At 50.5% G+C, this 22,936-nt stretch overlaps 1 protein-coding gene across 2 annotated transcripts in view; it reads right to left on the bottom strand.

The window, feature by feature from the left end:
• The window catches only part of GREB1 (growth regulating estrogen receptor binding 1), a 79,339-nt gene that overhangs the window by 12,361 nt on the left and 44,042 nt on the right, over positions 1 to 22,936 (bottom strand). For both annotated transcript variants that reach the window (XM_072938202.1, XM_072938203.1), the window contains 11 exons: positions 22,505 to 22,685; positions 20,935 to 21,130; positions 19,369 to 19,505; positions 15,941 to 16,280; positions 14,974 to 15,089; positions 12,954 to 13,150; positions 11,591 to 11,680; positions 8,133 to 8,761; positions 5,502 to 5,604; positions 3,158 to 3,316; positions 2,089 to 2,231 (listed from right to left, as the gene is read on the bottom strand). In XM_072938202.1, coding sequence (XP_072794303.1) covers positions 2,089 to 2,231; positions 3,158 to 3,316; positions 5,502 to 5,604; positions 8,133 to 8,761; positions 11,591 to 11,680; positions 12,954 to 13,150; positions 14,974 to 15,089; positions 15,941 to 16,280; positions 19,369 to 19,505; positions 20,935 to 21,130; positions 22,505 to 22,685 — 2,291 coding nt within the window. The remainder of the gene's footprint in view (positions 1 to 2,088; positions 2,232 to 3,157; positions 3,317 to 5,501; positions 5,605 to 8,132; positions 8,762 to 11,590; positions 11,681 to 12,953; positions 13,151 to 14,973; positions 15,090 to 15,940; positions 16,281 to 19,368; positions 19,506 to 20,934; positions 21,131 to 22,504; positions 22,686 to 22,936) is intronic.

The following is a 22,936-nucleotide window of genomic DNA, read 5'->3' on the forward strand; positions in this document are numbered from 1 at the left end:
TACTTTGAAAGAGCAGAGATGAGTGAGAAACAGATTCCGACCCAGGGAGGGAGCAAAGAGGGATATAACCGAGGAAGTTCACTAAGTCTTCCTCTCAGGGGAGCCTGGACAGAAGAAGGAAAAAGAACAGAACGGGTAGAGGCACGGAAATGCCAGCAGGGAGCTAGCGTGTGCCCCTTGGCGCTCCTCAGGGGCCTGGCTTCACGTCCCCTGCAAGGGTGGCCCAGACCCTGGCCTCCCAGACACAGACCCAGCCCGCCCCACTTCTCCAGGCTCTGTTCATTCATTCACTGCTGACCGTGAAGTGACCAGGGACTAAACCCTTCAAGTCTCTCCAGCTCTTTAACTTTCAAAATCAAGAAAACGTTTTCACTTCTATCTTTCTCTGCCTTGAAAGAAAAACTTCATGTCCAAGGGAGAAAAATGTTAGGAAAGTTTATCTGTGGCAAATGGGATTTCTGCTTATTTGTAATCCTCTAAAAAACCACTCGTATGTATTTTTTAACTTCGTTGATGATAAAATTGCATCGTTATAAAAAATCTGTGCTATTAAAAAGAATATGAATATATGTATGTATATGTATGACTGAACTATTATGCTATACACCAGAAATTGACACAACACTGTAAACTGACTATATTTCAATAAATAAATAAATAAGCCTTAAGACTTCTGAACAAACAAAAATCTGTGCTAAAGGAAGACAGGTGCTACTCCAGTGGCAGTTAAGTTCAAACTGCTGCCTTCAGGCCTTTCTGGGGCAGCCCTGGCCAGGAGCCATCCTGTACACAGGTGCAGAATGTTTACTGCACAGGTGACTGACTGGCTGCCACCAGCTCCTGCTGCCCCTTCCTACTCTTCCCTTGCTTGGGTCTGAAATGAAAAGGAACACTAAGTGTAAAATCCTACCCTCCATCTGTTTCTAAGAAACCAGCCTCCCAGGCCCCCTGTAACCTCCACAGGGCTGTTAAGAGACTATTCAAAATGCAGTTTCGCCCCCATCAGGCCCCTCCTTGGAGTTCTCCCTGACAAGGCCCCATTCTTCCCCACAGCACTGATGCCTCTTGGTCTGACTCTGCCCCAGCTGCCCACCTTCGTCTCCTGGGACCACCCACCCTTCACTCTAAGCTCCGGCAACACGCACTAAAATCACTTCTAATTCCCCAGAGGCCCCTTGTCTCCCCTCTACTGCACGTGCTGTTCCCTTCCCCTTCCGTCTGCCTTGGCCCCGTGGCAAACTCTTATTGATTCTAAAAAACCCTGTCCTCTGCTCCCTGCCCAAAATAGTATCTTCATTTATAAAATGGGGCTAATGATACTGCCTTGTGGGGTTTTAGTGAGAATTAAGTAAGAAAACTGACAGCATGGTTCCCTAACCAGTGCACCTTGTGCGGATCACAGGTGTAGCTTGAACACAAACCCTTTCCCGGGGCCAGCCGGAGCTCGGACAGCCAGAGTCCTGGGTCAGTAGCCTTATCCACTCACCCAGGGTTCAGGGACGGCAAACATCACTTTCTACCGTGAAAAAGGGTTGGGAAGTACTAGTATATGAAAAATGCCTGGCATGTAGTAAGTGCTCAGTAAGTGCAAATTCCTCTCCTGCGCTACATAATTTCTACACTTCAACCACATTGCTTTGCCTGGCAGCTTTACATAGCTCTGAAGTGTTGCTTAAATGCACCTCTCCACCCCTAGACTATGAGTCTTGAGGATGGGGACAAAGTTTCATCTCCGAGTCAGGGTCTGGTGCATAATAAGCACTCAGTAAATGTCTGCCGTACTGAACTTAATTGAAGTTGCTAAGACGTAAAGAAAATTCAGACATCTACAGTCAGTTAACTTTGCCACCAATAAGTGTGTAATCCCAGGGCAATCACTCTTCTGTAATGTCAGCAATAACTTCAGAGATGCTAGAAGGGAACAGAGGAGACAAGAGGACCAGGAAGGAAGGGCTTCCAGAACTTTCCATCTCCCAATTTCGGAATGAAAATGTAAGGAGAACAGGGAAACCACAGAGTCAGCCGAGGCGTGGCACGTGCCAGAGAGCCATGGGGGGCACGGCTGGAGCCACGGGGCCTCGGTCCTACCTGGTAGCGGGGGTGGAATCCCATGTACTGGTGGCACTGCTCGCAGTGGTGGTATGTGTTGTATGCCGCATACTTGGACAGCCTCATCCGCGCCGTCTGACGCCGCACGTAGAGGTCCTCCGGCTTCCGGTACATCCCTCTGTCTGCACAAAAGAGCAGCGCTGAAGGGCAGCGGGAGGCAGGACAAATGCTCCCTCCCGTGCCTACACAAACTGAAACGCTGTGGCAGGATTTTGGGTGACCGCCTGTCACCCGTTTGCCCCGGGGCGACTCGGGGTCAGAGTCTCAGTGGGATAAACTAAGAGGCTACGTTCACATGGTGTCTTGACTCATGGACCTACGGATGGTTCATAAACACATGTTCTAGAATTCGCTCCATAACAACATATATCGATCGCCGACTTAAAATGCAAATACTGTAAAGCATGTGAATCGCCTGCCTGTTTTCAGATGACTTAGCAGAATTAAGATTTTAACACTCAACCTCCATTAGAGAAGGTCTAGGTGAAGAATCCTTCTGTGAAAGTGATCTATTCTGGGAACAATGAAGATAAAATTGCTGGTTTGCAGTGGAGACTGGTGAGTATTTTCCTCTCACACTGCATTCAACCGAACTTCTCTAGTCAGTACTTAGACTCACAGTGGCCACTCACATCCGGTGGTTGCTGCCGGCGACCCTGAAACCAGCAGGGTCACAACAGTGTGAAAGTCACCAGTCCCCGAAGGAGGGAGAAAATGAGAGACAAAGACAGAGGGGGAAACAGGTGCATTCTGTTACAACAAACCAAATTCACAGAGAAACATACATGTCTCTTGTCTAGTAACCAAAACCTCCAGATTATTCCAAGCAGGACAAGCCATCCAGACTGTCCGCACCACTATTCTGCCCCGACTGAGCAGCAGGTCTCCCTGTCCCACGAGGGGGCAGCCTCAGCTCCTCACCAGGCTCTGCCAGTTCACCCACCACCACCAGATAAGTTCATCACTAACAAAATGCAGCTCGTCCTTTTAAGGGACCACTCCCATGTCCTCTGGAAGAAGGTGGAAGCCAGAGATTGGAAAATCTGACCTTCGCTCTTTATGCTCTGATGGTGAGAACAAATCAGACTGGCGTCCTCGTACTTCGGGTCGTGGATGATGTAGTCAAAAGGCAGCTTCTTGAAGAGCTCCAGGTCTGGCCAGGGGTCACCGAGCTGGAGGTAATGCCACTCTGACTCTTCTCTGAGGTCTACGGGATGGGTAAGAACACAGACAGGTGGCAAGACAGGAATGTCAACTGTGCATGAGGATGACGCTGGGAGTGGAGCTGACGTGGTGTCTGCAGGTTCCCAGGGGCCCTCCACTGGACCTCAGATGCTCCCGCACACGTCCCGTTTTCAGGATTGCTCTAACTTGGCAAGAAGCTGCATTCAGATCTATCTGTCCGCAGAGGAACAGCCGTACGCTGTGTTTCCTACGGGGTGGGTTTGCTCTTCTGTCTACACTAACTTCAGCTCCTCCCAATGTACCTACCCCAGTGCTCTGTGCCCCGAATACATCACACTGGTCCCCACCACCAGTGGAACTTAACGCAGTTCTCTCTCTTGCACTTACATCTAAATGCTACCCATCCAGGAAGGCCCAACTCCTATCTCTCCACCTTGAGAAGGCCTCTTCTAAGTGCTCAGGCCCGTTGGCTTCCCCCTGCTGAAGGCCAGCACTCCTCATGGCCCAACCACATTTTGCCATTTGCCGTGTATTACCTTACATTCTAACTGGTATTATCTATGACGCTCACCAAATGTTTATTGGCTAAAAGGTAAAAAAAAAAATCTAGTTGGTCTAACTCAAACTTATGTGACATTGATTTTACAGATACGATATACATATTATATATATGACATTGATATATATCACTATATATATCTGCATCTATCCTGCTATATTGTACACATGGGCAGAGTACACATCCACAAGAAAGAGAAAAAATAAGGATAGAAGAGGGAGAGGAATGTTTATTGTGTATTTAATAGGTGCTCAGGGCTTCATATGTGTAACATCATTTAGTCTTCACGACAGCCTATAAAACAAGAACTATGCAATTTTACCAAAGGGAAGCCCAAGGAAATAAGAGAGAATTTGAGAAAATAGTCTTTGGAGTTTAACAGACTGGGTTTAAATCCTGTCTTTATTGCTGGTAAATCCAACAAAATGAGGAGACAGAAACTCAGCAGACCTGTTAACTTCCATCTAAAATACAGTTCCGCACAATGGGAGAAATCGTGGAAAACTCGGTATTTAGATGAAGAGCCAAAAGCCTCTTTCCCTTCTCCTTCAAAGGAAAGACGAAGGGCTGGATGGGCTTCCTTGGTTAAAGTCAAAACTCAGAGTCGGGAGCATCTAAAGAAGTTGTGTGTGTGGAAGTGGCAGGACTGCCTTCCTTGTCAAGGGTGAACACACTGCATGGAGAGACCACGTTTTCCTTATCTGCTCAACTGCAGATGGACGTTTATCAATCAGTGGACGACACATGGTTGTTCCTATGTCTTGGCTATTGTGAATAATGCTGCAATGAACATGGTAAGTATGTGGGGTGATGAGTATATTCATTAGAGTGACTGTGATGATTTCACAGCGTATATCCAATCACCAAGCTGTACACCTTAAACAGACACAATAAAACAGAAGCGCTGTTAGCTGCCAGTGCAGCTTATATGTACACTTTCTCTGCGACACACATGGGACTCCCCACACAAATCCTCATTCCCAGAGCAACAGGTTCATGTACCAGGCCAGGTTTCTGGGCCACTGGAGGGACAATGCAAGAGAAAAATGGAGATGTTTTACAATTAGCCTAAAACAGCTGTTCACCTTAATCAGGGTAAATTTTGTTCTGTGAGTGACGAGAAAAGGCTATTCCCCGCGTATCATGTATTTCTATTCTGCCCCCGGATATGGGCCCAGGTGCTCAGTGGCCTGAGTGGGAACCTCCCTGATGGACAAGTCCACCTTCCAGGGTCAGCACCCAAACCTAGTGTAGTTCCAACTCTGCCCCCTCCCCGCTGGGCTCCTGGACGTGTTACTTATCAGGAAAATGGAGTAACAATATCTATCTCTTGATGTGGTGCAGAAAACTAAATGTGGTCATTTATATAGAGCATGTAGCACAGTGTTTGACATTTGGAAGGTCCTCAGTAAACAGCAGTTATTTTTAGGGCAGTAATTTTATCCCCAGCAAGGCCTCCCAGGCACTGTTCTCGTATTGAGCAAAATGACTACAAGGGAAAGATAAAAGCACTCCTGCAAAGGCCCTCGGGACGAGTCTAACCAGGAACCTGAGAATTCCATCTTGAAAGTAAAAGCCATAACCAGAGTCACTTGAGAAATGGACTAAAGACGATTCCAAGCCCAAGCGCCACCAGTGGATAACTCACTGATATTGATCTCTTCTTCGTCGTAAACATCCACTTCCGTCAGCCGAATGAGCATTCTGGACAGGATGCTGAGGAACTGCAGGTAGGCGCCTGTCTTCCCAATCTGTAAAGACAGTAAGTTGGAGCCAACCGTCAGCACGCCGGCGCTGGCTGGGGCGCCTGCCACGCCTCCTGTCATCCATCTTTCTTAAAGATCTCACCTGATTAAGACGAGGGCCGGAGGGGAAACAAAGACTTGTGAGGGAAAACGTGGCCTGAAGAAGCAGGCAGATAGGCAGACTCCCACGGGCAGGAGACCCACCCACCTACAAATCACTGCAAATGCCTTTTCAGTTTTAACTGGCCCCATTTTTTAAGCTGTTAGAAACCGGACTTCATCACAAGCTGAACAAAGGTTGCTTCAAAAAACAAACTGCCCATACAGAACATACTATCTTCAAAGAGTCTTGCAAAATTGCATATTGCTATTCTTAAATTAAGCGACGTACCTGCAGAAAGATAACAAAATTCACTGTGGAAGACATAAAAAGTTGGCATCACATTTCCCTCCTCCTAAGTCCAGGAAAATAAATAAAAGAATTTTCTCTTCTTCCTTCTTTCTTCTTGTATTAGAGAGTCCCCTGTTCCCTCAAGCCCAGCACTTGGCCAATCCAGTGTACCTGGTCTTAGTTCACTGAAGTTACAACTGGTTAAATAGGTACCCCTCCCCGACCCGCTACTCTCAGAACGTGCTTTCAAATTTCTTAGCTCAGTGCCTAGATCATGGTAAGTACTCAACAAATGTTGGTGAATGGAAAAAACTAACTTTAAGAAGAAAATATGAAACACAACCAGGGGGAGTTTCAGAGAAAATATTTGCAATACATACAATTGATCAAGAATTAAAATTTATCATCTAAACAGCTCCTACAAAGCCAAAGAAAAAGTCAAATGGACGAAAGGAAAAATAAACAAGAGAAATAAACCAGAAAGTCAGCAAAGATGTGCCAATGATCAATAAACATACAAAAATAGATTCACCCTCACTAATAAAACTATGATACACTCTTTTCCGGTATCAAATAGGCAAAAATTTTAACGATGAATGACATTCAGTAATGCAAGGGTATGGAGAAACCAGGACTCCTTTTTTAAAAACGTTTAATTTTTTCCTCTTTTTAAAAAATAACTAAAAGGAATATATGCCCATTTAAAAGGTCACAGGGAAATATACACAAGATGTTATGGTAGCTCATAGAGAAAAAATGTGACAATGAACATATATATGTTCATGTATAACTGAAAAATTGTGCTCTTCGCTGGAATTTGACACAACATTGTAAAATGATTATAAATCAATAAAAAATGTTAAAAATAAATAAATAAATAAATAAAAGGTCAAGAAATACAGATCCATAATAAAGTAGAATAAAGTCACAAACCCCAGCCCCCTCCCCATGTAACTACTTCACACCCCTCCTGTCAGGGATTTTTTAGATTTTTTCACACACGCAGACACATGCATACACTGGTATTTTTTTTGTAATTGATATTACACTATGTATATATTATTCTGCAATTTGATCTTTAACATTTGAATATCTTAGAGAAATGTCCATGTCGGGACATAAAGACCCAGCTCAAACTTTCTGTGGCTGAACTGCACGATGCTGCTTAATCCAAATGGATTCAACCAAACGTGACCCATGGAACTTAAGTTGTCTCCAGTTTGGTTTTTTTTTACTGCTGTCAGCAATACAAAAATGAGCATTCTTACACATCTTTGTGGGGGGTTTGTGCTCCTTGGGATAGATTCCTGGAAAGGGAATGAACATGCTAAGTGAAAAGGAAGCAAGTCTTGAATTGAGACAGTGATGATGATGGTGACAATGACAATGCCTTCTAGGGGTCAGGCCATATTCCCGGTGCCCTACAATTATTCTCCTGTTTGAGGGCCCCATTTTTGTCATCAAGGTGCTATTATTTTCCTCATTCTCAGATGAGGACCGTAAGGCACAGAGAAGGCTGGAACCGGCCCAGGGTGTTAGGTGATGTTTTAGTCCAAATCTAAGCCCCAGCCGTTCCCTCAGGGCCCACCTTCCACTCCTGCATTGTCTGGCCAAGACCTGATACCCACCTCGTGTGTCCTCCTCACGTGTTCACGACACTTGACACTCACACCTCCCAGGTTCTGCCAGGCTGATAGGTGAAACAGTCTTTTGTTGTTGGAAAAACGCAAAGAGCTGGAGGATGGAGACAGGCCTCCTGCCACCCTGTCCTGTTTCACCAGAGTCTTGCAGGGCAGAACCAGGGGTTGGGCTCCACTGCCAGAGTAGGAGTGAACTGTACACACTGGCTGTGAGGACTGAGTGCAATAACGTGGGAAATGCGGAACTGTAGTCTGAAGGAGCAGGAGGCACTCGCAGAGAACCCCTCCATCCATGCATGACACAAAGGAGAAAACTGGGGTCAGAGGATGGAGGTCACCCCGCCGTGGGGGAAAGGGAGATCTGCCCACCCATCTACTTTGCGACATCTGAGATTCCGCTGCAGAAACAGCAGACACGAATAGGGAGTGCTGTCGGCCCCAAACCTGCCTCTGGGCGGGAACACAAGCCCCCACGCAGCCTGGCCGCACAGGGCGGCACCCACCTGGGGGGGCCCGCTGAGCAGCAGGCGGCGCGGGTGGAAGCCGTCCACGCGGCCCTCGGCGCGGTTGCCGTAGTCCATGTGGCTGGGCCGGGGCACTGTCCACTGCCGGTAGTACAGGGACTGCTCCGTGGACGTCATCGTCTTGCTGAGCAGCGGCCGGAACGAGCTGGCCCACACGACCGAGTGCGAGGGCAGGAGCGAGGCGGCCTTGGGCAGGCCACTGCTGTCGGTGGCCGTGACCATGTCGTACACCAGCTTGGGCAGGAAAACTATGGGCGGCTGCCGGCAGGCCTTGGTCATGGAGCACTGGGAGGCCTGCAGGACGAGCGGCCCGGCGGCAGGCACCGTGGACAAGGAGGACGAGCCCGAGGAGGAGAGCTGGGAGGAGGATGAGGGGGCCGACCTCCGGATGCTCTGCCGGCCGGTCCTGAGGCCGGGGTCCGGCGGGGGGGCCAGCCCGGGGCTGTGCCGGCTGATGACGGCTGGCGGCTCCCACCCGGCCCGGAGCCTCTGCCTCTCACCGGGGGCCCTGCCCTCCTCTGTGGGGCCGCCAGGCGGCGGGGACCGGGCCTGCTCCCCCTGCGAGGGCCCCGCTGGGGGGACTGAGGACTCGCCGCAGAGCGCAGAGCCTGGGGAGAGACGGTCCGTCAGTCAAGGCCCTGAAACTGCAGCTCCTGCTTCCGCAGCGCTGACTACCTTCACTTGACAGTTATTGGGAATTTCGTCAATGAATCCCATCTCTGGTTAAATAGAGACTCTTCTGCCCTTCTGACAAAGCCAGGAGGTGCTTCAGGGAGAGGGCCAGCACCACTCGCCTGGGCCCACGCACGCCGCGATGGCCTCTCCTCTGCACCCCTGCCCGGTCTGTCCCGGAACCCCTCACCTTCAGCACTCAGCCTACACGCCTACTCCACTTCTGTGCAGGTGGCTCCTGGAGCTCAAACCTCCCCTCTGCACAGCACAGTGGTGCTTCTGGTTCAAACTGGCAGCGAAACTCACAGGACTGAAAAGGCTTGACTAATAATACAGTCACTCAGCTTCCAAAGGAGTTCAAGCAGCACGGACAGCAGCTACCCAAAGGCAGGGTTTCTTTTGCCCTCACCCCGACATGGACCATGTTGAGGGCCATGGTGAGTGTGAGTCCCTGGACACCCAGGAGCCACACGCTGGTCCCTGTCTTTTATATTAAGCCAGCCACGTACGCCCAGGGCCTGCATGCCAGCTCCGAGCAGCCCCGCAGACCTCAGGCTCCACAGGAGCCACATCTATGTCTCAGCTCTGTCATTTTCTGGGAGACGAGGGAGACTGTTTCCCAGGCAGGCCTGATACCCCTTTGCCACCCTCCTGGGGGAGGCCGAGCCCCTCCCCATGGCACTTGGTTCAGCCTGCACGCTGCTCACCACACAGCTCAGGCAACCTCCCCGCTGGATCTGAGTGCCCCAGGCTTCTGCAGCCCCCAGCCTGCATCTGGCTCAGGTACAGACTGCTCACGGAAGGAAGTGATGCGGCACCTGCCTGTCCCCTCGGCTGAAGGCCTGACCCCCGATAAACTGCCTCTCCCGTGGACAAGGGACCTGAGCTGATCAGCTCAGAGTCAGTGGAGGAGCTGAGGACCAGGGGTGGGGAGGATGGGCATCTGAGAATCTGGCCTGGGGGAAGGGGGACAAATGGGCCCAAAAGACATCAAAGGGGCCTGAGGTGCCAACAGTAGCCCATGGGGACCCTGAGGTCTTCACCCACTGCCCTAGGTTGTGAGGCCCAGACTGGCAGGACCCAGAAGACAGAGATCCACACGGACGTTTCTCTCCATCCACCCTCAGACCTCAGTTGGCCTGCCCTGGTTGAGTCCAAGGGGGACTCTGTCAGTCTATGAAAAAGGGACCTAGACCTGCCCAGGCTGACTCGTGTCACCCCTCCATCCTGACTCATGTGGCTGTGGCCAAGTCTCGTCTCCCTGAGCCTCCTGAAATGTGGGGATTTCCTCATCCCTCAAATGTGGGGGGAGGGCCACACCCAAGGCCACAAGAAGCATTTCATCAGAGACCCCCAAAATCTCAGGACTGTCTGGGGAATCCTAAGAAAGTCACCTCACCAGAGGAGAGAGGCTGGTTGACAGCTCAGACATTCTACTCCACCTGAAGATACTACACAGACCAGCATGTCCCAGCATCTACCAGGAAGCTGTCAGGCTGGATGGGGTGGGGGACGAAGTACCACACCTCTCTACTCTCATATACAGGTCATCCTTCTCAGCTCGCCCCGTGGCGCCCTGTGTTCCCTCTACTGTGTGGGGCAGAAGGACAGATGGCTGCAGCATTTGGCTTTTCTGACTGACTCTAGCCCGTGAATCAGATCTTCCTTCGCTCACAGAGTCCAGGCTTATGTTAAGGAGGCCTCGTTTGACTCCCTCTTTGAGGGAGACCCCACCACCTGGCCCACTGTTGTCCAAGGGCTGGTGAGGAGCGGAAAGAAGAGAGGAAATCAAAGCAGCCCCAGGCCAAACCCCCCGATGTGCCCTGACTTTTGCAGCCACGCCCTGACCATGGCCAGGCCCACTGCACCCTGAGCTGTAGCCCTGGGACCACTCACCGTGCCCAAGCACCCCACGCACCTCCACACCCGGAGCCTCCTTTACCTGTGAAGTCTCCTGCACCTGGAATGCCTTTTCCTGCAAGACCCAAAGGCCAGCTGCTCTCCAAAACCTGCAGGGACCTCCCCTTCCCCTAAATCTGCCCTGCTCGAGACAAAATTAATTGCTTCCTCCCACATGTAACAATAACATTTCACGTGAATGTGTGCAGAAAAAAACACAGCAGCCCCTACTGCAACATCACCTGGTGCAAAGGAACAATGAATTCCCTGAGAGCAGGTCCACATCTACCTTGTCTCTCAACACCCTCAGTCAGATAGAAAGTAGGTTCTCAATAAACACCTGCACTGGGAAGAAGTGATATTGTCTCAGGTGTGCGGGTCCCGACTGCTCCCAAGACTGAGGCCTCCCTTAGGGCAGAGACTAGGAGCATTTTATCCACAGGCCTCACGCCCTCCACCATAAAGAGGTCTGGGTCCAGGGCTCAGGGAACATTTGCTACCCAGTGAAGTCTTCTGTGACCAGTTCTCTTGGCCTTCAGATTCAACAAGAACACTCCTCTCCCCCAATTCCCCAAACCAACAGCTGCCTGCCAAGCACGGCGGGGCTCACCCTCTGACACCGCCCGGTACCAGCCCTGCAGGGCCCTAGGCCACGGCCTCCTCCCGGGACAGGAGCCACTGCTCCATCTCCTCGTGTATCCAGACCCCAGCCCAGAAACATGCTTACTCTCCACAAAGTCCAGTTCTTCAAAGATTCCTTCTCCTTCCAGTTTAGTTGAAAATAAAAGATCTCTTTTCATTCTCTGAAATCTCACCCCTCAAAAACAAAGGTCCTATTGTGGGATCTTTAGCCCCTGGAGACTCACTAGACGCCTTAGAGGAGACGGATGAGGACACCGAGTCGTGGGAGCAGGACCGTTCTCTCTTCACGGGGCTCCTCTTCTCCAAGGCGGAGCCTGTTTCAAAACACACCCACTGAAGACACCTCGTGATCACCGCCCTTACGTTCCCCCAGCGCTTCCCAGTTTACAAAGTGCATTCACAGGTGTCATCTCTCATCCATCCATCCATCTATCCATCCATCGTTTCCAGGCACCATCCTCAAGGGAGTGCTAAGGAGACAGGAGCAAGATGCAGGGCAGGCCAGCGAGGCACTTGAGGCTCAGTGGGGCTCCTGCCCAGGGGCCAGGCTCCCACCCAGCACAGGGAGGCAGGACCAGGGAAACTCCTGGGAGAGGTGACCTCGAGCCAAGTCCTGACAGGCTGGCAGGAATTTCCAGGTAGAGCACGGAGCAGAGGGAACTCGAGCAGTGGGGAGAGCACCTGTGTGGCCCAGAGGTGACAGAGCAGGGCACAGCCATGAGTTGAGTGGGGCCAAGAGTTGAGGGTGCGGCGTAAGGGCCAAAAGCCAAGAGGAGCAGATGGTGAGAGGACAGAGGTGGGTGGGAGATGTTAGGAGTGTGGATTCATCCCATAGACAACAGGGAAGTGGAGGCAGTTTCATGTCAAGGTCAAGTCACGACTGTGAAAGGTTCCTACAGCCCCAGGGCATCTGTCAGGTGGGTCTTTCCATCCCCATTTTCCAGATGCACCATCTGAGGCTGGGAAGGGTGACATGACCCATCAAAGCCACACAGCCAGAGATGGAGAGGGGAGAGGAGCCCCGGTTTTCAGTCTCTCTCTCTGCTATATCACAAATGCTTTGCATGTTTGTAGTAGCAGCTTTTAATTTTTTCTCACTATGCTGTTGACTACAGCCAAATGCCGTGCACCGCTCTGATGTTTGTGTTCTATGCAAAATATGGTGTTGGATTTTGATGTCTGCAAACGAAACTGGCCAGTTTTCATAACTCCCAATAATGGACAGGTCCCGTTAATTCGCACAGAGGAAATAAGTGATGGAATCTTCCACTTGGCAGTAACTCCACCCGCAATTCGAACAGAGCATGAACTTGAACCCTAAGAAGTCTCAATTCTTCTTCCTGTTTTTTAAGGAATTCTACAGCTAGGAAGAAACAATAGGGATTTCCATTCTCTCACACCACCAAACATTAGGGGAAAAAAGCAGGATCTGAATTCATTGAGGGATCTGCCGTTTCCCTCAAAGATGGATCTAGGTCGTTCTCACCCGGAGCTGCAAGCAGCAGACAGTTTCCGGGTCACACCGAGCAGGGAGGGCTGTCTAGACCCGCGCGGGAGCATGCGGGGTGAGGGCCCGGCCACCCTCACCTTCGGTCACCAGCTCCTCGTCCTCGTCCGTGCCGCTCAGCTTCTCCGCGTCGCTCTCCAAGGCCTCGTTCCGGGCCCCCTTCTCCAGGGGAGCCTCGTTGCTCACAAAGTAAGCGGCCAGGCCCAGCTCCTGCTCCAGGGCTGTCCTCACCAGGCAGGAGGAGTTTATCAGCCGCAGGTCACAGTACCTCAGAGACCTAGGAGAACACAGAAGAAGGTGTCTATCCAGTGCCTTCCACAGAGGAGGCACCGCTCCATGCTGGGGGACCAGCACCCTGCGTTCCTCAGTGGGCCCCTAGGACTGGTGCACACTTTGTCACCGTGAGCCCTTAGCAGCCAAGTCTGTTTGATTGTGAGTCTCTGGGGGCACCTGCTGTGTGTTTAGCCTGGTTCTACCTGGAATCAAAAGAGCACTGACTTTCAGGTCAGGTGAAAATGAGGCTTGAGCCCCAGCTATGCCACTTCCAAGCAACAGAACCCTCAATAGGCTGGGCAACTTCTTGGAGGCTCAGATTTTTTTCATCTGAACGATGGGAATAAATATTAATGACCAGCTGACTGCACTATTGTGAGGATTATCTGTAATAAGTGGACATTTCATTATTTAATCAACATTTAAAATGTGCCCAGGACCATGCCTCATGCAAGGGAGGGGACAGCAACCAAGGCATTGCCATATTGTGAACGAGTCTGTCTGGGAAGACACCTCAAGGAGTAACGGAATTCACAGAGGAGTGGGCACGGTGGACAGACCAGGGCAGGGCTCGGGGTTGTGGAGGAGAAACCGCAGAGGACTTGGTGTGGAGAGAGGCAGAAGTGGGTTCCAGTCGGGCTCTGCAACTTACTGCTCCTGTGACCTCAAGGCAAATGACCTTTCATTTGCTCACCTATAAAGCAGGACAGTAATACTACGGTTGCCATGGGCGAACGCTAGGAGAGAAGTCTAGCCCAGTGCCTGATACAAAGAAGGAACCTAATAAATCCTCGCTCAAATTTAAGATATTTTGTTTATTTATTTTGTTTTTTCATGGGAGGAGGTAATTAGGTTTATTTACTTATTTAATTTGCAGCAACATGGATGGAGATTGTCATTCTAAGTGAAGTAAGCCAGAAAGAGAAAGAAAAATACCACATACCACTCATATGTGGAATCTAAAAAAAGAAAAAAAGAGGACACAAATGAACTCATCTATGAAACACAAACAGACTTGCAGACACAGTAAACAATCTTATGGTTCCCGGGGGAAAGGGGATGGGAAGGGATAAACTGGGAGTTTGAGATTCACAGATACTAACTAGTATATATAAAATAGATAAACAGCAAGTTCATACTGTACAGCACAGGGAACTATATTCAAGATCTTGTAGTAACTTACAGTGAAAAAGAAAATGAAAACAAGTATCTGTGTGTTCACAAATGACTGAAGCATGTGCTACACACCAGAAACTGACACAATGTTGTAAACTGACTATAATATAGCAAAAAAAAGATAGATTAAGACATTGTCTTAGCCCTTACGGAGCCGAGGAATGGAAGAATTACTCCAAGTGAAGCAGCAACCACCCAGCTCAAACGTCCTGGGCCACCTCTGCCTGGCCTGCGGGCACGCAGTGTGCAGCGCCCTTGTGAAGCGCGGCGTGCGGCCCAGTGGAAAGCAGCCAGCAGCCCTGGAGCCCACCCACCGGCTTCGTCTCTGTAAACCTCAGTTTCTTCATCAGCTACAGGGTGTCCACCCACAGAGCCTGGCAACAGCCCCCGCGCCCCACCCCCACGAGCCCCAGGGGTGCCCATCTGAGAATGAGGAAGAGCTGCCCGGTCTCAGACACACTTCACGGCATCTGCTGGAAAACCGTCACCATAAAGATACAAATCTATGATGATGATGATGGTGCTGATGTGAATGTGCCGCCTAGAGTTGGGCAGCAGAAGCGTGGCCTGGCAACCCCCCCCACCCCCCCAACCCCGCTGTGGGCTAGGCAGCTGGCTCCTCAGGACCCCCAGGAGCACAGCCCCGCTCACCTGGGCAAGGACTCCCCGTGCGGGTCCATCCCACTGAAGATGAGGATGCAAGGCAGGCCCTCCAGCTCCAAGTACGTCTGAGGCCTCCACTCCGCATCCTCAATTTTCTGCCACATCTGCAGATAATTAAAAAGAAATAAATCTGTAGGACGCCTGCCTTCCCAGCTAGCCCAGCTCAGGGGGCCCTGATGTTCTCCTCCTGACTTAAACCCCCGCAGTGCATCCTCTGATTTTTATCAAATTTATGCTGCGAATAAGCATATCATCGCTTCACCGCGGGATTCCCAGCCACACAGGACAATGCCCGACACATATCAGCTGTTCTTTGAGAGAAAGTATACACTCCCGACTATCTAATATTCAGGCTGCGTTCCCTCCACTGTGGTGCTGGGCCTTCATGGTTTCTACTCAATTATTCTCTCAACACTCTTGCCCTCTTTGGCATCTTCCATCCCTTGTAGGTTTAGTGAGAAACAACCAGGGCCAGGTACTGTGCTAGTTTGGGGGCTGAGGTGTGTGGGGGTGGTCCCTGCCCTTCAGGAGGAGGAGCCAGATGACAGGCAGGGAAAACCAAACCTGCCCCAGGCTGGGGCTATGGGGCAAGTAGAGGGAAGGGAGGCTTCTTGAAAGAAAAGACACTGAGTTGAGTTCTGCAGGCTGATGGGCTTTGGTTAAACAAAGGACAAGAAGAAATGAACCCCCAGGAAGAAATAAAAGCGTGCCACAGCTCAGAAGTTTGAACCAGCAAGACAGTGCGTTTTGGGGGAGCAGTATCTATAAGTAATGGGGTCCAGCTGGACCGAAAGATGTAGGCAGGGATGTGGCCTGAGAGGCGGCTGGAGGGGTGGCTGGGTGGGCAGAGGCCACGTTAATGAGTCTGTCATCACCCCATCCTCCTCCCCTCCCCTTGGTTGCCATGCTCCACCCCCCAGGACTCCCAGGACCCTGTCACCCCTCCCGTCCCCACCTTGAGCTGCTTCAAGAAGTGCTTTCCGACAGTGATGCCAGAGCTGGGGTTGCCCAGGATGATCTCAAAGTGCTCCTCCAGGGCCAGCCGCGCCCGCACGTGGGCCAGCCGCTCGTAGGCCACGGCGGCCAGCGGCGAGCAGGGCACCCGCAGCAGGACCATGAGCCCGTGGCCGCAGGGGCACTGCTTCGGGGAGTTGATGAGGTTCTGCGTGATCTCCAGTGTCTCCACTGACGTGTAGTTCTTCATCTGTGAGAGGCCGCACACGGCCATCATAGCGGCCGCGTAGTGCTGCACGAGAACAAAGGTCCTGATCACCGCGCTGTGCAGGCGGGGGAACCTGCAATGAACAGAGAGACCACGCCGTGACCCGGGGCTGCGACCCCCACAGACACCCGGGGCGCTCCGCGGAGAGGGAGGCCTTCCCGGGGCAAACGAGTAACCAAGACATCTGCCATCTCGGGCACAGGCGACTCTCAGATTACAAACAACGGTGCTGCCTTTTGAAGCTGGTTGTTTGGAGCCTGAAATAGAAGGTTTCCTTAGAAGTCAAGCCACAATCTGCTTTGTCATTTCCAGCTAGAAAACAGAAGCAAAGGGTTGTTGTTGTTGCCATGTTTTCCAGGACCTGCCACACAGTAGCTGCTCACTAAAGATCTGTTCAATGGCTAGATGAATGAGAAAAATAAGGGGAGGGTATAGGTCAGTGGGAGAGTGCATACCTAGCATGCACTAGGCCCTGGGTTCAATCCCCAGTACCTCCATTAAAAAAAGATAAATAAATTTAAAAAACCCTAATTACCACCCCCCAAAAAAAGAAAAAATAATAAATGCCTATCATCAGCTTAATTTATGGTTCCTCGGGTTAGGTAATTTGCCCCAGGTTCCCAGTAGAAATAGGAGAGCCACCAGTAATCAGTATGTAAGTGCAGCTACCACACACCCCAGATTTGCGGGGACTATCCTAAAGGCATATCATTCATTTCAAGTATTATGAGTTGTTAGAAATGTAACTAAATGTGATTCTAATTTGACAGATGAATTACAAATCCAAATGCATCCAGGAAGACCAAGAATCTTAGTTTTCAGAAACGGTGGTTACCATATGTCTCCACACAACTCCTAGGACCTTGCATCATTCCCTACACCTCAGCATTCCAGAGTTTGATATTTTCTTCCCACTCGGTGAAATGTAAATTTCAATCTCTGTGCAATACTTACAGTTTAAAAGAGGGGAGAGAGGAGAGGGAGGATGGTGGTGATGGTGACGGTGATGGTGACTCTGATGGTGGATTGGTGACAGTGATGGTGATGGAGGTGATGGTGATGGTGATGACGGTGGTGATGATAGTGATGGAGATGATGTTGATGGTGGTGATGATGAGATGGTGGTGATGATGGTGATGGAGATGATGGAGATGATGGTGATAACAGCGGTGATAGTGATGGTGATCGAGATGATGGTGATGATGAGATGGTGGTGATGATGGTGATGGAGATGATGGTGATGATGGTGATGGCAGTAGCTAACATGAGTATGTAATGTGAGAGAGCAGAGCCAGGTACTGCACTTAATGTTTCAGATGTGTTGATTGATTTAATTCTCCCAATATCCCTAGGAGGTAGGTATTGTCCCCACAGAGGACTGAGAAACTTTCCTAAAGTCTCATAGCCGATAACTGACAGATCCAGGACTCAAACACGGGCGTGATCTTGGAGCCTGAGCACTCAGTGCACAGCGGTTCCTGAACCAGCACGTGCTCGTTATTTCATGAAACTCTCATAAGAAGCCACTAGGAAAGTGGGTTTGCTCTACAGATGAAGGTACAGAAGTTCAGACAGCCTCAACGATTTGCCTAAAGGTAAAACTAAGAAAGCGGAGCGCCAGGATGTAGGGTACCGTGGTCGGTCTGGCCCCCTGCCAGCTGTGAGGCCTGGCTCCGTACGGCTGAGTGGGTCTACTGTTTTGGAGTCAAGTGACCAGGATTTGGTCTGGCTTCAATGTAAACCCCCAACATGACTTTGGGCAAGTGACCTAACCCAAGTCTCTCTTTCTCTGCCAAATGGGGATAACAGTGTCTCCTATCTCACTGAGCTGTTATGAGGATTTCAGGCAATAACTGTAGAGTCCAGGCCCAATGCCTGCAGCTCACAAAGCACTCAACACACGTCTGCTGCCGGGGAGAAGCGAGGGAGCCGGGCAGGGAAGCAGAGGCAGGGCCAAGGCCAGTTCTCACAGCCTCACTGTAAAACCATAGAGGGTGTCTCCCCTCAGTGAGCTCTAACGGCTCAGCTGCCGTGCACGAGGTGGAGAAGTACCCTGATTAACTCCATCAGCACCACAGAGCAAAAGGGATTTAGTTTCTCAAATGGTGCCGTGGGGAACACTGAGCCAGGTGCTGCAAGCTGTAGCTGTCTCCTGGAGATTTACAGCACAGGTGGCATACTGAAGGCCCTGAGAACCCTCATGGGAAAAGAACTTTGTTAAATGTAAGGTTTCTCAAACACAGATGACCATGGAACCCCTGTTGGCCTAACAGCTAATAGTATGTAGCAGTGCACACTGGAACACAGTTTGGGAAGCTCATGTCTACTTTGATCCCTTTTCCAGCCAGTGAGGAAAATGAGGTGCCACGTGGGGAGAGCCTGTTCAATACCGCCAATGAGCAGCAGAGCCACCCATTTAGTTTTGTATCAGACAGGCTACCAAACTTGGCCTGGCTCTACAACGTATATAAACTACACACATGTCAGTGCTTAACCTCCCAGAGCCTCAGTTTCCCCATCTGTAAAATGACATCATTGTTAACTACCTCCCGGCTCTGCTGTGACAAGGTTAAAAAGGCAAGCTGTAGAGTCGCACAGACTCTGGGTTCACACTCAGGTCTGCCACCTGCTAGACGTGTGGCCTGAGAGAAAACCATGGCGTCTCTCTGAGTCTCAGTTTATTTGCATAATGGGAATAATAATAATAGTAAGTGGCTCGCAGAGGCCGTGAGGACTAAATACAACAACGAAAGTAAGATTCTTGGAACGGGGACAGGCGCAAAATAAGCACTCGACAGATTATTCCAAAGGACACGAACACGAAGCTGACTGTGACGGCCACCATCTCTTCCTTTATGCCTTTTGATATCTTGCCTCCCATTTTCTTGCCCTCCCTTGAGTCTCAGACATGCAATCCCACATTCCAGCATATTTCTGCCCATTCTTATCTCTAAAATTTTCTGTTGTTCTGCAATAGCACAACAGAGATGTCACCGTCACAAAATGCAGGTTGAGAAAGAAACCAGGGTCCCTTTAAGGGGGGAACTGAGTCACCCAAGAAGGGAGGAAGATGGACCCCTTCCCAGAACTCCCTGGCTACACATCCCTCACCTTGTACTTGACTACTGAGCATTGTCAGTAATTTCAAGAGAGAGGTGTACCTTTTCCCCAAGGCGGTGACCATGGCCTCAAAGGAGCTGTCGTATCTGAGCAACGGGAGGCTATGTCCTGAGAGGGTGGACTCGATGAACTCGGACAGCCCGAAGTACCTCTTATTCTCATGATACAGCTCCACTCCCTAAAACAGAGAAGCGCGTGGGTCATGGACACATTGTATTTGCGGGGACTGGGAGGGTCACATGCTGGGTGCACAGGAGAACTGGAAGGGCATCTTGATCTAAACTGGGCTGACTCTGCAGTCCCTCCAATGACATTTTATAAATGTCTTTTCCTCTGCAGACCCAGAGCACAGAGCACTCCTTGCGTAAAGGCCGGTGCCTCCCCATTATTAGTCGAGAGTTTTCGGTTCATTTGACCCCAGTACCTTTGTCAAAAAGAAAATCAGTTTTGTCTTTTTTTTTTTTAAACACACAACTTCCTTTGTTAAAATTGCTTCTTTCCAACAATTTTAGCTGGTTTTAGGAATAGGCAAATCAACTCTCTTGCATTCAGCTGCTGTTAAATCAGCAGAAAAAAATGCCTTTATCTAACCAGTTTTACTCACACTGACAAAATTCACCCCCAAACCCACATCAGAGATTATCAAACTTCAGAGCAAAGTTGGGGGAGGCTGTTAGAATTACAAAGGCACGAACTTCACCCTCCAGCAGCACAGTGGTTAAGTGTGAGGGCTATGGAATTGGCTGGACTGATTCACATCCCGGGCTCCAGAACATTCTAGCTGCATGGCTTTAGGCAAGTGACTTAACCATTCCCCTCTGCCTCACTGTCCCCATTTGTAAGTCAGAAGTCACCCTGGCACCTGCGTCTTACATGAGCTCTCGTGATAAAGCACTTAGAACAGTGCCTGCCTGGCTCATGTAAGCACCATATACAAACTGCTGTTCCCACCTCTGACTCTGGATTGAAGCCACGTATCAACACCTTCAGATGTTCCTCAGACGCCTCTGAGACACTCCAAAGAAGTCCAGAACTTGCTGTTCTTTATTGTTTGTGTAATTAGCTAGAGTCCAACCACCCAGATTTCCCAAATTACCAGAATTACTGGTATCTTCTATTTTGATGAGAAAATGGCAGGTGCAAAGCTGAAATAAAAAGTCGCCAGGTTTTGTGGATGTGGGTTCAGTTAGAGGAAGGAGATTTTGAACCTTGCTGCTTAAGGATGCACAGGTAGGAAAAACAGGAACATTTCTAGGGCTTCTAGACAAACTTAGCATCACCCTTCCTGGAGCCCGAATTCCCACAGCCCTAGAAGGCTCTACGCCCAACACCGAGAGAGCAGGTGTTTAGAACGCTGTTCGGGGAGCTTCCGTCACCAGAGAAACAAACCAACCATATTGCATTTCACATTCGAAGACAATCAATGCACTGCAGGAAGGTTTCTAGAGACCAAGAAGGGTTTAAATCTAACGGTGGGGAGAATCAAAGATCCAAGGAGCTGGAACCCACTGACCCCCAACCAGGCTAGTCAGTCCAAGCTTTACTGAACAGAATCTTCCCGGCGCCAGGTCGCTGCTCACCGGGCCCGGCAGCCCAGGGGCACTCACGTTACTGTAGGAGGCTGGCCAGTGGATCTCGTTGTAAGGGCTGATGAGGGTGTGCTGCGTCTGCAGCGCATAAGGGAAGGAAGTCACGTGGAGGGTGACGATGTTGGGGGCCTCCTTCACCTCCCTGCAGTTGAGCAATCTGTCCACCAGCCCCACGGACGGGTCACTTTGGGAATAGAGATTATGAACGGTGCTACTGAGGGGAGGAAAAGGGGGAGAAGAAACGGTAAGTGGAATAACGAGACCTGCTCTGGAATTTTATGAGGATCAAGCAGTTGGATAAACAGACAACAAGCCCCCCAGATTGCCAGCAACTGAACGGCTCTCCCCGTGACTAGGAAAATAAAATTTTAAAAAATGACTGGGCTTCAGGGACTGATCAGGGACTCCCCCAGTACTCATGACTTATTAAAAGCTTGACTGGGGGAACAGTATCCATAGCGATTGACTGCAAGGTACACAGTCCATCCAGTCCGCAGACAGGGATGCTCGCCCTGGAGCTGGCAGTGAGCCGCCTTTTCTCCCCTGGCCCAATCTGACTGTGCACCTGCCTCCTTAAATTTTAAGTCCTACTGACCTTGAAATGATCCAGGGAGGACATAAAATGATAAATTCTATACTAAATTTAAAAGTATAGGACCAGGAATGGGAAGCATTTTGGACAAGGGGCCTAGGAGACAAGCGCATCTCAGCCTTTCTCTGTGGGACAATGGCCTCAGCGTTCTCTTCTGTACATCTAGGGGAATAGAAAAAAAATCAGTACTTCACCATTTGGGTGGCAGGAAGGCACTCTGAGAAACCTACCCCCAAATGAATCTGCACCATATAGCTCTCTACATAATTCAGAATGCTCAAACTCCCCCACGCCCGTACATGGACACTTGATTGTAAACCCTTTACCTAGGTGAAGCTTAACGGCCCTGGCCAGCCCTCAGCTTCTGACCCTGAGCTAAATCAAAGCCTTCCTCTAAGATCCGACCCATGACCTTCCTTCCATCCTCATCCATGCCAGCAGCGGTGTCTAAACACACAACCCCAGGCCGGGCTCATGGAGATGACCCATCCTGGGAAACCACCAGGAATCCTGCCAGACTCCAAGCTTGACACCTTCTGAAATTCATCTAGATTTACATTCATTTGAATTGAGTAAGTAAAATCACCCCTGGGAAGGGCACAAGCTGTGACCCATGGTGTCCCGAGCCAGTGAGGCTCCACCAGGAAGGGGTCTGGGCCGAGCAAGTCCCGTCAGGAGCCCTTCCTGGCGCCAGTGTGGCACCCGCTGCTCTGCCGCTAACCCCCTCCCACCTCCACGCCAGCCCCGTGATGCTGAGCGAGATGCTCCCCTTCCATAGTTTCCATGACGGCACCTTTCAGAGGCTGCACTAGATGATGCCTTAGGTAACTTCCAGCCTCAAGGTCTAAAATACCTCCACAGCATCCGCCCGCAGGTGCCAAGCCCCCAACGTCATTCATCTCTTTAAGTCTTGTGCCCACAGTCCCAAGGACTATCCATACAGATTAACCCAAAGAAGGGAGAGCTCAGTCCTGCCACGTGCGAAGTCAGTCTAACCTCACAAGATCCCAGTGGGCGTGGTCGTGGATGAGGACAAAGAGCGTGTGCGGGTTCTGAAAGGAGTTTTGCAGAAAGTCCTTAAATTTTGTCTGCGCCTCGGCATCGAGCTTCAGAACGTACTGCTCTGCCCTCTGCTTGGTCATGTGCTCCTCTTCCAAGCCCAGCTCCAGTAAAACCCCTGCAACACAGTGAAAATCCATCACCCACCAGCAGACACAACGAGAACCTTCCAAGTGGCAGGTGTGGTGCTGGGCCCCGAGGCTACGGGGATGCAGGAGACGCAGGTGAGTCAGGGAGGCTGACCCCCATGCCAACGACTGTCGTGCAGGAGAGGGGTCTGGAGGCGGGCCTGCTCCACAGTGTGGGGTGCACACAGCAGCCCATGTGGGCACCACAAAGCTGGCTTCAGGAAGCAGCTGATCCCAGGCA

Source organism: Vicugna pacos, chromosome 15 (genome assembly GCF_048564905.1).
Source record: "Vicugna pacos chromosome 15, VicPac4, whole genome shotgun sequence".
Classification (NCBI taxonomy): domain Eukaryota; kingdom Metazoa; phylum Chordata; class Mammalia; order Artiodactyla; family Camelidae; genus Vicugna; species Vicugna pacos.